Source organism: Leiobunum rupestre, chromosome 6, assembly GCF_980474605.1.
Source record: "Leiobunum rupestre chromosome 6, qqLeiRupe1.1.hap1, whole genome shotgun sequence".
Classification (NCBI taxonomy): Eukaryota; Metazoa; Arthropoda; class Arachnida; order Opiliones; family Sclerosomatidae; genus Leiobunum; species Leiobunum rupestre.
This window is the reverse complement of record NC_143389.1, coordinates 28424321-28439042: the sequence shown is the minus strand read 5'-3', so window position 1 is coordinate 28439042 and position 14722 is coordinate 28424321. Positions and strand designations below refer to the sequence as shown.

General features: G+C 38.1%; 3 protein-coding genes across 3 annotated transcripts; all 3 read right to left on the bottom strand.

Moving 5' to 3' along the window:
• Positions 1–4963: 4963 nt before the first annotated feature.
• LOC149940581 (uncharacterized) lies at positions 4964–6424 on the bottom strand. The gene has a single exon (XM_090179328.1). It carries the CDS (start codon positions 6422–6424, stop codon positions 4964–4966), a length of 1461 nt encoding a protein of 486 aa, XP_090035454.1.
• Positions 6425–6529: 105 nt separating this feature from the next.
• On the bottom strand, positions 6530–8686 carry LOC149940580 (uncharacterized). Its single transcript, XM_090179326.1, has one exon. The coding sequence runs from the start codon at positions 8684–8686 to the stop codon at positions 6530–6532; it is 2157 nt and encodes a 718-aa protein (XP_090035452.1).
• Positions 8687–8829: 143 nt separating this feature from the next.
• Positions 8830–9972, bottom strand: LOC149940579 (uncharacterized). The gene has a single exon (XM_090179325.1). The coding sequence runs from the start codon at positions 9970–9972 to the stop codon at positions 8830–8832; it is 1143 nt and encodes a 380-aa protein (XP_090035451.1).
• Positions 9973–14722: the final 4750 nt, after the last annotated feature.

The following is a 14722-nucleotide window of genomic DNA, read 5'->3' as shown; positions in this document are numbered from 1 at the left end:
TGAACGAAATCGCAAAAATTTAGTAAGTAATGCAAATTAATTGGGAATTTGAATGTCTTTGTAATTTTTGGTTATCTGTTATTCATTATGTAGGTCTTTGTTCTTCAAAAGATTGGTGGGAAAAAGTTTGTTGAGAACATTAGACGAATACTCAAAAACTGCATTGCAAAATTGCATTCAAAAGTCTACGCCTAAATAACCGTGTTTTAGGTATTAAATAAATGCATTTTTTAGATTCTTGTAACTGATTATTACTTACATAATTTACAGATGCTGTATAGGCGATATTAGTCTTTTTGACGTGGAAAAATCAATTATTCTTTGATTCAAGTATAAGAAAGATAGAAATGGATGCGGTAAGCAGCGAAAGAACATTTTAAGAAGCGACTCTGATGACGTGTAGTAACAATCATCCTCAGTGGATTTAAGTTAAAAATTTTTTTTTTTTTAATTTGTCAAGTCAAACTGGCTTAATTTATTTCAGTGCTTTGTGGTATTTGAGAAATATAACTTTCATTATCATTTGTTTTAAAATTGTGATTTAAGATAATACAAATTTTAAAATTATATTGTAGTTTATTTTATGTAATAATTTTTTTTGTTACTAAGAATTTGGTAAATAAAGTTTATATTTTTGATGGAAATTTGTTTCTACGTTATTCATAGGCCTATCTCAATTATTTATATTAGTTGGTAAAGGGTGGGTAACTATTGGTCTGGCGGTTGGGTAGCAGTTGAATATAAGTGGGGGATCAGGTGGGTGGGAGTCGTATTCACCGTTGTACTTTAGTCGGGTGGAAATCGGTACAGCGTCACGCCGTGCGGACCTAAGTCGAATTTCAGTGGGTGATTAGTTGGCAAATTAACCTTAATAAAGTTCATTTTGGCGTCGAATGTCGACTTCGCGCCAGGCGGACATTTGATGCGAGTCATACGACGTCGCGTGGTGACGTCGGCCCAACTGAATTTGGCTACTGGGGCACCTTACAATTACCCAACACAGGTATTCAGACTTGGGCAAGGTTGTTTTTAAGTGATGGTGTTCAATTTAAAAAGATTACTTCAGCTTTTAAATAAGATTTTTTTGTATCCACCCTATATCATTTACATAAAACCTGAAATATAAATTTTTTTAATTCTAATTTAACCATCACTTTAAAAACTTTGTGCAAGTCTGAATAGCTGTGTAAGAGTACTAATAACAGATAAATATTTCTTGGTTCAGTTAATGTGATGATTCGAGTGAAAAATTTGCATATGTTAAAGTTATTGGATTGAAGGAAACTTCAGTGTTTTCAGGGTGAAAATTAAGGGAAGTTGCCTTTTTAAGTCTGTGTTCACCCATTGAATATGTTAGGAAGTGAAAAAATTTCATTTAGCAAGCTTTTATTAAATTTTATTTTGAAATTTTGGTATCCACCCTGTATCATTTAAAAGCTCAAGCATTTTTTTCAAATTAATTTTAACCATATCTTAAAACAAGCTTCCCTAAGTTCCCTAAGTCTGACTAGCTTTGTAGGGTAATAATAAAATTGCTAAATATTTTTGGGTTTAATAATTGAGATTCTTAGTGAAAAATTTGCATATATTACAGTATTAGGTTGGCTAATTATTTTTTTTCACCTGCTACCATTCTCAACGGGTGAACATAGAATAACAAAGATAATTTTCCACTATGTTTAAAGCCAACTTCCCTTACATTTCACTATGAAAACACTGAAGCTTCTTTCAATGCGATTACTTAATTAGATGCAATTTTTTTCCCAGAATTACAATTATTGAATCGAAAAATTAACCAACGCAGCTTATCAGACTTGGGCAAGGTTGTTTTTAAGTGATGGTGTTAAATAAAAATAATATATTTCAGCTTTTTAATAAGATTTTTTTTCTATCCAACCTATATCATTTATATAAAAGCTGAAGTAATGCTTCTCAGACGTTCGATGTTCATTGGACGTTCTAGAAACCTCTATATTACACTTTGACCATCTGTAAGACACTTGAATTTTTGTAAATAACCCCTGAGCTACGTTAAGGAAACATTAAATAAAGTATAGCGAACACCAGTAGTACATCTGTCACCGGTGTATGTGTTCCACAGATGTTTTCCGGTGTTCTTTAGCCGTCCCAAAGATTTGCAGTGAAGTTGAGATGCAATTTTTGACCTCCATCCAGAACAACCAACTGGAGGAAGTAATTAGGAAGGAAGTAACTTCTAAGCAAATTTAGGTGAGCTCCGTGTGAGCTGTAGAAACCCCACAACAGTCCTGCAGCGAAATTGCGTCAAAGTACAATATTCAGAAAACTTCTGTTCACAGAACACTGAAATCAAATAAATTCCATCCGTACAAAATTAAACGGTTCAAGAGTTAAACGAAAAAGATCTAGACCATCGAACCGAATATTGCGAGTATCTGGATGATCATCTCAAAAGAATCTATTCTTTTTTAAAAGCAAGTAATTGTCGTTACTGGGATAATGAAAATCCACACATTTTCCGAAAAACTCATACGCAACATCCGAATAAAACCCGGCCACCAGTAATTGGCTTCACAAGTCACTAGTTGACTTAGTCCTGTGTGGTTCCTTGGGTATTAGTTTAGTTGATTATTAATATTATTATTATTATTTTTAACCTAAATGGTCTAGCTTACTTGAACATGTTGCAAAATGTAATTGAGCCGTTAATTATCGAAATTGTTGATAATAACAAAGACGAATTTTACAACGATCTTATTTTCTTACAAGACCACATTATAGCGAGGATCTCTCGATTATCGAACTCGTTTCGCCGATTTAAACGAAATAAATATCCTCAAAATATGACGTGCGATTCAACGGTACCTCACTTGGAATACCTTTCCATTGAAAGGTTTGATATAGGAGAAACTATTTAAAACCATTTTTAATTTCCTACCTAAATATTCAGTGTCTCAAAATTCATATAAGGCCAATACGTCTTTTGTCCCATCTCAAAAAAATGTTTTCCGAAAAATAGGTACATTAAAGAACTTGTTTATTTTCAGTTTTTAAAACGAAAATTTCTATATTTGTTTCACAGAAAACTGGATACAGCGTCTTTCAATAATCTCTTTGAGACGCTATCAGAAGGTCGACCAAACAGTTACACACTGACAAAAGGAATCGCCGAATCATACCTGGAACAAAATAAGGAAGGCCTCCCCGTAGCCATCGTCCGCCCACCCATTGTTGGAAATTCATTGGAGGAGCCAGATTTGGTAATTTGTGAAAGTTTCAAAGTAAATTTCGGATCGAGATGACAGACATTTTGCAATAATTAATTCTAAAATTTCAATAATACGTTTTTATCATATAGTTCGGAAGCAGATAAATTTATAGTTCTAAAATAGTTTTATTTGGTATTATATTGTTACTAAAATTAAAAATCGAGGGTTTTTACAAAACACCAATATGGGTTTAGTTTTCTGATATTCACTTAGGGAAAAGAAGCTGATCCGAATATGTAAGAACTTTGCAATGGTAGAAATGTGTTCTTTCTAAAGTTAAGTTTAATTTATAATTTTTAAGTACCTCAGAAGCACAGGTTGATACAAAATTGGTTGGGAAGTGGTCTGAAAGAAGGTTATTGGCCTTTATCAGCAACCGACCAAAATTTTACCATTTAAAAAATTCATTTATTGTCAAAATATAGTTAGATTTTTGCCGTTATATGGTCTTTAAATTCAAAATTATTCGGCTGTACCTACATTAGGCCAACTTACTACCTCTTATATAGTTATTCATTTTTTTTAAATATACGAAGAAACCTAATTTAAAAAATATTTATTTGTCGCAATATGTAGCTCAATAAAACCACACATTAGTAATGGTACATTTTAATTTAAAAAGCTACGTCGGGTTTTATAATCCTGAAATTGGACTGGAAAAATAAGTTTTTAGCTTTTTTAACGAACTTAACGCGAAACATGTTTTAAAAAACATTTCCTTTAAAAAAAATTAATGTTCCCAGATATGCGATTTATTTGGCCGTATTTAATTGTTTTAATGCGTTTTTCAGTTTTCTTGAATACTTTATACATTAGTCAATGGGTGAGCTGAACATTGGTAAGTCAGCACCACTGCTAGGACGAAAAACGCGGTTACGCGTATGGTGGTGTCACTCATGTGGGCAATATAAATTCAGTAACTATTTCCACTATAAGGGTTAAATTAATCGACGAAATAAACTAAATATGCCTTTTAGTCATTCTTTGATTGTCATTATACAATTACAGACAGCGTATGAACTTTGTTTACGATCTTAAATGACTTAACCTGCTCTTTAGTGAATTCAATTTCAATTCAATTCAATTATTAAAAGGGTTTCTGACTTTTATAATCGCATATTTCTTAAGCTGGGTGTGAAATGCGATCCGATATATTGCACTGAAAATCTAAAGGTCTATCTCTGATGGCCCGGTTAATGAAGCAACGCGTAAAGAACGAATGCAGGATTACAATTTGATACAAAACTTTATTTACAAGATTGGAAAATTAAAATAGAAAAGGCATTACAAAATTACTGGTTCGCCGCGACTATTTCTAAAATCGCGGGAGAGATTCTTGGGCGCCGTCGACCCGTTTTAACAGAAAAAGTGAATCTGCCGTTTTTACGGAGCTCGCGAAGGCGCGTTACAAAAAGTGTTGAAATATCATTCTTGGAAAAAACCGTGCCGGACAAAGCTTTACTGAAAGCCGGGGCAACAGTTATTCCTACGGTAAAAAGGGAGGAACTGTCCGGCCCGCGAAAGAATGTGGCTACAAAAGAGGTATTTTAAGCTTGTAAAATAAAATGTACAAGGTGACGCACTTATATAAAGGGGTTCAAACACCAAATACGAAATACAGACAAATAAAAATGGAAAATATAAAAAAAAGAGGTTTTGTGATTCAACAGATTCCGCCCCATTGGACTGTCACTAAGCCCAATTAAAGTTGAACATTAAATTTCCAAAAGGTACAATTGTTGAATAGCGCGGCGCAGCTTGGTACCGTTAGAGAGTCTTATTAAACAAGATCTCACTTGTTTGTCCCGACCGAAGAATACTTGGTCGACGACTCCTATCTTCCAAGCTAATCTCGGCATCTTCTGTTCTTCAATTAGAACGACGTCTTCAGGCTCTAATTGCTTGGTAGGGATGTTTGGGGTTCTGAAATGAGCACTGCGTAGCATTAATAGATAATCACTTTTCCATCTTCTCCAGAACCCATCTGTGAGCGTTTGTTGATATCTACGCCGACGTTCGAGTTCTCCTTTTGTGGAGTTCTGAACTTTATTCTGTGTAGCCGTTCGCGGTAGTATACCGGTTAAATGGTCTCCTATTAAGAAATGAGCGGGCGTCAATGGATAGGGTTCACCTGGGTCTTCTGACACGTAGGTCAAAGGGCGAGTGTTAATTGTTGCTTCTGCCTCAATAAGAGTTGTCTCAAGCTCTTCGTAAGAAAGGCGTGCTCGACCTAGAACTTTTCGGAACGCGGTCTTTACGGACTTGATAAGTCTTTCATAAAAGCCGCCCCACCAAGGCACCCTGTCCGCGATGAATACCCATGAAATTTGGGCGTTTGCTAAATACTGCGCGACTTTAGGTGACCTGGCTTGATTCCAGAGCTCGCGTAATTCTACGTCGGCACGCTTGAAAGTTTTGGCGTTGTCTGATACTATTTTCTGCACCATTCCTCGACGACTCACGAATCGCCTAAAGGCTAGAAGGAAATTATCGGTGGTCTGATCACTGACTAGCTCAAGATGCACCGCGCGTGTCACTGCACATGTAAATATGACAATATAGCACTTCGACCCGTCACGCGTATAGAGCGGACCAGCGAAGTCCAAGCCCGTTGTATTGAACACTGGCGCTGGAGTGATGCGATAGTCAGGTAGCGGTGCCATTACCGCGTCCGATGGCTTGGCTCGGAAGTATTTGCATATGACGCACTGTTTGAGTATGAGTGTGACAGTTAAGCGACCTTTAATTAACCAGAATTTTTCGCGTATAGCGACGAGGGTTTGATTAGTTCCTCCGTGCATAATTTTTTCGTGGCCAGCGAGTACTATTAATTCGGCCAAATGATGGGTTGGTGATAAAAGCCATGGATGACGCTCTTCGTATGAAAGATCGCTTTTATGCAACCTTCCTTCTAAACAGAGTATTCCGTTGATATCCAATTTAGGATGAAGCTTTAGAATCGGAGACTGTTTTGGAATGCTTTCCCCGCTTCCCAGTTGGTGAATTTCTTCTGGAAAGGCTGCTGTTTGGGCGGTTTTCACCCAATAGACTTCGGCTTCGCGAATCTCTTCAGCGCTGAGTGGCTCGGTTCTCTTATTATTCGCGTTTCTTGTATTGTGAATGAACCTTAAAACACAAGCGGTGACTCGATAGAGTCGTCGTAATGAACTGTACATCTTAATCGGCAGGAGTTCTTCCGGAGCTGCTACTGTTATTAGGAGCGTACCTTTGCGTAACTCGTCTGCGACGCTAACTAATTCGGCGTCTTCTACCTCTTCCGGCTAAAGTTCCGAATCTCTTTTGTTTCTCAGGAATGAAGGACCTTTCCACCATAGCTTGTTGATTGCCAAGTCGAGAATCTTTTGTCCACGCGTAGGAAGATCTGCGGGATTTTCTCCGCCTTTACAGTGATGCCAACTTGCCTGGTCAGATATATTTTGAATGTCTCTCACTCTGTTCTGAATGAAGGTTTTCCATTTCTCAGCTGGGCTTTGTATCCAGCCCAAAGCTATTCTGGAATCAGTCCACATGAAGATTTGACTTGTTTTGGTCCTTAATGTTTTCGTCAAGTGATTGACTAGCTCTGCACCCAGCAACGCTCCCATTAGTTCCAGACGTGGAATGGTTAGGGTTTTGACTGGCGCGACTCTTGACTTTGAGGTGATGAAGATTGTTTTTATCTTTCCGTCTGCAGTTTGAAACCGGAAGTATACCACGGCTGCGTAGGCGCGCGGGCTTGCATCGGTGAAACAGTGAATTTCTAAAGAGTTATCAGTTTCGCTCTTGTCTCTGAAGTAGTAACGAGCAACCTTGATTTGCGCTAAATCTTTTAGCTCGGCGCACCAAGCGTTGAAAGTTGTCGCCAGGTGTTTGGATAATTCGTTGTCCCAAGTGAGGTCATTTTCTTTCCATAGTTGCTGGAACAAGATCTTTCCACGAATAGTGAATTGTGTAAGGAGCCTCAAAGGATCAAATATTCGTGCGACTGATTTGAGCACCCATCTCTTGGTGTTTCGTCTCTGTTGTATGAACTGTAATAGTGGATTTATGTTGAACGTCCACAAATCGCCCGTACTGTTCCATGCGAGCCCTAGCACTTTGTTTTCGGCAAAAGCGGTTATGTTTGGGCCATAAACGGTTTCCATACTGTTCTCAGAGAGGAAATGTTGTAACTCTGGAGAATTGGATTTTCGCAGCTCCATACCGGCGGAACTCATGATTTCTATGCAATCTTTGATTAACAGATATGCTTTGGCGGCATCGCTTGCTCCCGAGACCATATCATCAACGTACATTGAGTCTGCTAGGATACGGCTTGCGTCTGGTTTTGCCGTCTGGAATTTTCTAGCGTGCAATCGGATGACTGCAGCCAATAGGAATGGAGAGCACTTAACCCCAAAAGGAACGCTTGTTAGTCGGTATAGTTCTAAACTGGAGCTGGTTTCTGGCTTGTCCAAATCTATCCATAGGAAACGCAATACATCTCTGTCTTCTTCTCTAATTCGAATTTGGAGAAAGGCTTTGGCAATGTCTCCCGTGAACGCCACTTTATGTTCGCGAAATCGAATGAGGACGTCATACAATTCTGGGTTTAAGTTAGGTCCAGCCTCGAGACATTCATTTAGGGATGGAATTCCGACGGCGTGGGCAGATGCGTCATAGACGATACGCGTACGCGTGGTTTCGCTATTTTCTCTCACTACTGTACTGAACGGCATGTGATATACGTAGTCAGCTGACTTAGCTGCCGGTTGAACCTTCTCGATGACTTGAGATTCGAGTTGTTCTTTGAAGATTGCATTGCATTCCTGCAAGAGGGCTTTATTACGTTTAAGTCTCTGGAATTGGTTCTGCGAACGAATAGATGCGATTTGATAGTTATCGCCGAGCTCCGAAACGTTCGAGTTAAAAGGTAGCGCGGTTGTGTAGCGCTGATTTTCATAAACAGTCGTTTTTTCGAAGTTTTCAAGGATCTGGTGATCGGTGTTCACATCATTATCTTGATCTTTTACGCCGAAGGACTCTATTTTCCAAAACCTTTCGAGGCTGTTGGATAGGTCTTCTTCTTGATCGATGTTTACTGAGACTCGCATGATTGCTACTGTGTTTACGACTACCGTGGAAGAACTGGCCGTCGTCGGACCTTGCACCGTCCATCCGAAAATGGTTTCCATTCCAATTAGCGTTGGTCCAAAGAGTTCTATTTTGCCACTTGATACCAAAACCTTGCCAATGTAATCCGCTCCAATAAGAACGTCGATAGAGGACGAGTCACGTCTCTTGTTTTCGAGTCCTACTTGGTCTGCCATTACTAGCCCTCTGTCCCTAAATTGTTGCGCGATTTCCGAGCTTGGAACTGCGAACACTGATCCGCAGATTTCTGGGATTTCATACGCTTCGATGCATAAGTGTTGATAAGGATCGTGGCGACTCTTCATTTTGAGGAGTACCTTTCTTCTATTGCTTCTTACAGCGTGGCGTGCACCGAAACTATGTAAGTCTAGCGTTACTTCGCCGATCACTTCGAGTCAGAGTATCTTCGAAATGCTTTCCTTGACAAAGGTCACGTGGCTTCCGGAGTCTAATAGACAGCGCACTGGACGAGATTTGCCATTTGACGGGCTCTCGCCACGGCCGTCTGTAGCAGGATTGACCCGGCGCTAACTCCGGCGGCGCTAGCCGCTACTTTTAAACCAGCTGTCTCCGAATCGCTGGCCTTCTTTAGATCAGGATCTGGTGGTTTGTCACAGATCAAATGGTGATGCCTATGACCGCACTTCCGGCAGTTCATGGATCGGAGATTATAGTCTCTTATTTGATGGCCTTCGCGTAGGCAAAGAAAACAGCGTCTTTTTGATATGAGTGCATTCTTTTTATCTTCTAGGGACAGCTTGTCGCAGCTAGAAGTCAAATGCTCGCTGGCGTCGCAAAATAAACAGGGACGTGGCATAAATCCTGTTGTTAAAGCACCTGCGCTGGATATGGGTTTCGGTGACGGGCGTTGAATGCGACTGGTAAGATGGTCGCGCGAGCTTGACTTTTCGGGTAACGTCGACGGCTTCAATTTTCGCACCGATTCCGGTTTCCCCATAATTTTAGCGCGTTCTCGGCTGGTGATTTCCTTTTGGAGGAAGGCTAACAAATCTTCTACTTTAAGGTGATTGGAGTCTGCATACGCTCTGCTGAAAGCTAAGTTGATCTCCGCTGGGAGGCACTTCGTTATAATAGGGCATAAAAGGCTACCGTAGGTGTCGTTTAGAAGGCCTAATGATTTTAGACTTCTTATCTGGATTCTGCATGAATCGTGCAGTTTTCGTAGGTCTGTAATGTCGCTAGCTTCTTTTACTTCTGGGAGCTTTAGAAGATTGTCCATGTGCTTTCCAATTAAAACAGCTGGGTTACCGAACTCCTCCTTCAATATTTTGATGGCTTCATCGTAGTTTGCCTCGGTTGCGGGCAGCCCTTCTATTGCCCTAGAGGCATCCCCTTCCAAAAGAGAAACTAAGTACTGGTACTTTACCACTTTTTCGTAATCGCAGTTGTTATGAATTTGATTTTCGAAAGTGCTCCAAAAGTTTTGCCAATCGCTGGATTTTCCATCGTAATGCTTGATGTGCAATTTTGGAAGTTTTACCGTCGGTGGTCGATGTGTCAGTTGAGCGGGAGGCTGATATGCCCTCGCCGCTTGGTCTGCTTCAGTTATGAACCGCGTGGCTCGTACCATCGTTACGGTAATCTCGTCCATATAATCTTGAGCGGATAATATTTATTTTTCGAGTTCTTTTTCATCCGTTATTTGTAGCTCAATTTGCTCGAAAATCAGCTTGAGATCGGGTTCTTTTCTCTCTAGCACCTTCAAGTTTCCTTCGACTATACCCACGTCGGGTTTTGCTTTGTTTAGCTCAGCATCTAAATTGTCTTTCACCTTTGTAGTGGCTTGCTTCGTACTCTTGCGCTTTTCTTTTAATCTTGTTAAAGCGTCCGCCATCGTAGTTAATAAAGTTCCGTATATTGTCCGAATGCTCTAATTCGCGGTTGCTTAAATTCCCGGGTTTCGGCACCAAAATGTGAAATGCGATCCGATATATTGCACTGAAAATCTAAAGGTCTATCTCTGATGGCCCGGTTAATGAAGCAACGCGTAAAGAACGAAAGCAGGATTACAATTTGATACAAAACTTTATTTACAAGAGGGGAAAATTAAAATAGAAAAGGCATTACAAAATTACTGGTTCGCCGCGACTATTTCTAAAATCGCGGGAGAGATTCTTGGGCGCGGGTCGACCCGTTTTAACAGAAAAAGTGAATCTGCCGTTTTTACGGAGCTCGCGAAGGCGCGTTACAAAATGTGTTGAAATATCATTCTTGGAAAAAACCGTGCCGGACAAAGCTTTACTGAAAGCCGGGGCAACAGTTATTCCTACGGTAAAAAGAGGGGAACTGTCCGGCCCGCGAAAGAATGTGGCTACAAAAGAGGTATTTTAAGCTTGTAAAATAAAATGTACAAGGTGACGCACTTATATAAAGGGGTTCAAACACCAAATACGAAATACAGACAAATAAAAATGGAAAATATAAAAAAAGAGGTTTTGTGATTCAACACTGGGTAGTGGTTGGGGCATCGTACGTACTGACGATAGTATTTTTTCGTACCTACGTTGTCTAACGTCTAAGTCAAACGGGTCAACGATACGTTCCGGCGATGGTATAATGTTGGTCATACCGCTTTATCACGGAAAAATATACAAATTGCCCAACGTCCAACTTAACTGTTGGCAGAAAATCGAACCTATCATTTAATGGAAATTTCGGCCGGAGTGACATCTGACCTTATCGGGTGGACAATTTGCTGACTAGCACGGCCAACCTTAACGTTGACGTTGGCCCAACATTTCTGTGCTGCTGTGGTAATTGAGAATCTTAATACTCACTGAAAGAACACTATAGGTAAGTAAAAACCAAATTGATGGTTTTGACCCGTATCAGTATTGACCGTCCTGGTTCGCAGTCAATCGCCATTTTTACAAATCGTGTCAATAAATCCTATTTTTACGATATAAATAACCGTTTTTCTCTACAGGGATGGGGAGATTCACAAAGTCTGTTTAACAATGCTTTACACACGGTAAGATTTATTTACCATAGACCGATTTTGAAAGTGAGTGGACCAAATTTCGTTCCCAATATCTTGTGAAGACTCACTTCCCCTACGTCATAACGTAGCAAAGTCCTATAGAAAGTTAAACGAGAACTAAAAAATGCTTTAACAATCAAATTGATTCAGAATACTTCTGATGGATTTACGATACATTTAGTTTTTAACTTTTACGTTTAGTTTTTGACGAGAGTAATGATCAAAATTATGAGACACTGTGTAACATTTTATTTTTATTATTTAAAATTTTGCGATGGTGGTGACGTTGTTTAGAACTTTTACGGTTAAAATAGTAATTTTCTAACAAAATTATTTTTCCTATTGAATTTTCTTATAATTAACAGAGCAGCTTAGGATTAATTCACCATCTTCCCATAAATGGCACTTCCCGGTTCAATATATTGCCAGTTGACTTCGTTTCTCGAATTATAATCGCTGTGGCTTGGTTTACAGTAAGAACTTAATAAATATTTGAATCGTATGGGCAGAAAGGTACTATGTTTTTCTCATTGTCTAATTCTAGGGTAGTGCCTAGAATAGAGGGGGTTTGATGTTAAAGGATCTGGCGATTTATTTAAGTCCATGTATGATGCCCTCAAGTTTGCAGACTTCGTTATTAGTTCATATCTTGACAAACTGTTCAGCGCTTTACAAGGGTTTGAAGCATTTTGGAAAAGCGAAATAAAACCTATTTTGTCCTGCCGTTCCTTCCCGTACAAAAATCGTGTAAAGAAAATCTATAGAAATATATAGAGGTTTATAGAAAGGCTATGGGACACTATAGGCATAACTTTTTCTATACAATTTTCGAAGAAAATACCACTTACTTTTTATGGGAAATGTTTATGGTTTTAAAAACTTCAAATATCTATAGATATTCCCAAAGGACTGTTTACGTTTTCGAGCTATCCCATCAAGCCCTTACAAAAATATGTCTATTGAAAACCCGAGTTTTATATCTATAAATTTTCTGTGGTTTTAAATGGTTTTTAATAGATTTTCTTTAGCTATTTGAGTCAATTTACTATAACCAAAGTTCATTTTGAGTTTTATCTCTATAGTTTTCCTTGGTTTTTAATACTTTTCCTAGGTATTTTAATGGTTTATCTTTGACTTTTTAGTAGATTTTATTTCGATACTTGAGTTAATTTCTGAACCTTTTATTAAAGTTATTTATATAGTTTTACCAAATGTTTTTAAAAAACTTCACTGGTAATTATAGTTCAATTTTTATAGAATTTACTCTGTTTTTTGTTGTTAAAACACCAGTTTTTCACTGGTATATAGTGTATTTTCTGTAGAATTGGACGTTTTTCTAAACAGCAATTATTCATTTGTAAATTTAGTAGAATTTCTACACGATTTACCAATGGTTTGTTTTTAGAAAACAGCATAAGTAACCGGGTAGCGGGTTCCAGATTTGGCTTGTTGAAATATGCATTGCATAAACTGTATAAGCATGATCCTTTAAACACATTATTCGCCTACTTACATGTATCACAACTAACGGAAGAAACGATAATTAATAGCAAAGACCAGTGACTTATTATGTTGCAGACAGTGTAATGCTTTTCAAGAAAATACCCTCAACTTTACGAAATTAAGCAGCTTGTCGTGTATCAAAAATAAGGTGCATTTAATTTACTATGCACAGGGTTACCGGTCATAGCGTATAAATAGTCTCTGATTACAAGTTTTCGGTCTCTATCGAAAGATATGATATCCAAGTCTCAAGGTCTCATTCGGAATATATTGTGTCAAGATCTCCGTCGGAAGATTGGGTCACTTGGGTCTCTAAATCGCCGCCGGAACAACTACTTTCCAGGTCTTTGCTGAAATATCTGATCTCCGGGTATTCAGATCTCCGTCGGAAGGTCTGGCCACTAGGTCTACGTCGGTAGGTCTCGTCTCCAGGTCTCCGATGGAAAGTCTGTTCTGCAGGTCTCTGCCGGAAAGTCTGGTCGCCAGGAAGATCATCTTCTGACGGTTTCTGATATCTAATTTCCACTTGGTTCTGGTAACCAGTCTCCGATCTTTCGTCTTAATTGAAAGTCTTGGTTTCCGGTTTTTCAATAATTGTTTTTCTAAGGGAAATTTAATTTAATATTTGAAACCGTTTCGATTACTAATAGACTTTGGATCTTCTTAAAAATCAAACCGGTGAAGGAGATTGTTCAGGCCTAGTATTTCATATGAAATGTGGATGCCACGGTTCGCCACATATTTGACGTAATTTTTTATTTTTTTTTGCATATTACCGTTTGCATAAATTGAATCATTTGTTATGAATATTTATGTCTCGAGCTGAACGTTAGTTTCTCGGCCTTTTGGCTACGATCAAAGTGTAGTATCTGTTTTCTATATATCTCAATTAGGTTCACTCGGATGTTATTTGTTGTGGCATCTACCCAAGTTAATCTAAGTTCATCTGAGCTCCTCTGCAAGCTTTTAAGAGAGTTTTCGTAAAAGTATATTATAATATTCAAAAATTCTATAACACACTCCAAAATAATTCTATAAATAAAGCTATAAGAACTCTAATAAAATTCGAAAGTTATACTATAGATATTCTATACAGTTTTTCTATAAAAAAAACCTTTAGTGTTCTAAGATATTGTTAGGAACATCTTTCGATGGGTTATAATGTTTTCTGAAATAACATTCGGTAAATTCTATAGATTTTCTACTATAATTAACAGATAAAAATTTGTGTTTTCTAAAACACAAATAAGCCTTTTCTATAGAAATCCCACTATTTAAAATGTAAAAATTTATATTTTCAAAAAAAACACAATCGGTAAATTCTATAGAAATTTCACTATATTTAAGTGCAAAAGTGTTTGTTTCCTCAGAAACCAATCAGATAATTCTATAGGGAAAACTTTAAAAGGGTTTTTTTACAGAAAATTTACCCAAATTTCTAAAGAAAACCTATTGAAAAACCAAGGAAAAGCTATAGAGATAAAATGTGGGTTTTCTATAGACATATTTTTGTACGGGTTTTTATATAATAAGTGTTATATATATTTAGGATTGTTATGATAAGCCTAGATGGCGCTAGCTACGTAGCATCGTCCCCTCCTTAAGAAGTAACTGGAGTGAGGAGCCCCCCTCCCTCTGTCCCCTATGGCACTAGCAATTGGACATGGCTAAAAGGCCGGTCATGATTTTAAGAATGTCGGAAAGCGATCTGTAAACATCGTGAGAATAAATAACCTTACAACAATAAGAAACTTGGTTAGAAAGAGGTTAGAATCATTAAATGCTGGATCGTTCTGTTCAATAACAGTTCTTTTCTATAGTCGATACTATCCCGAAG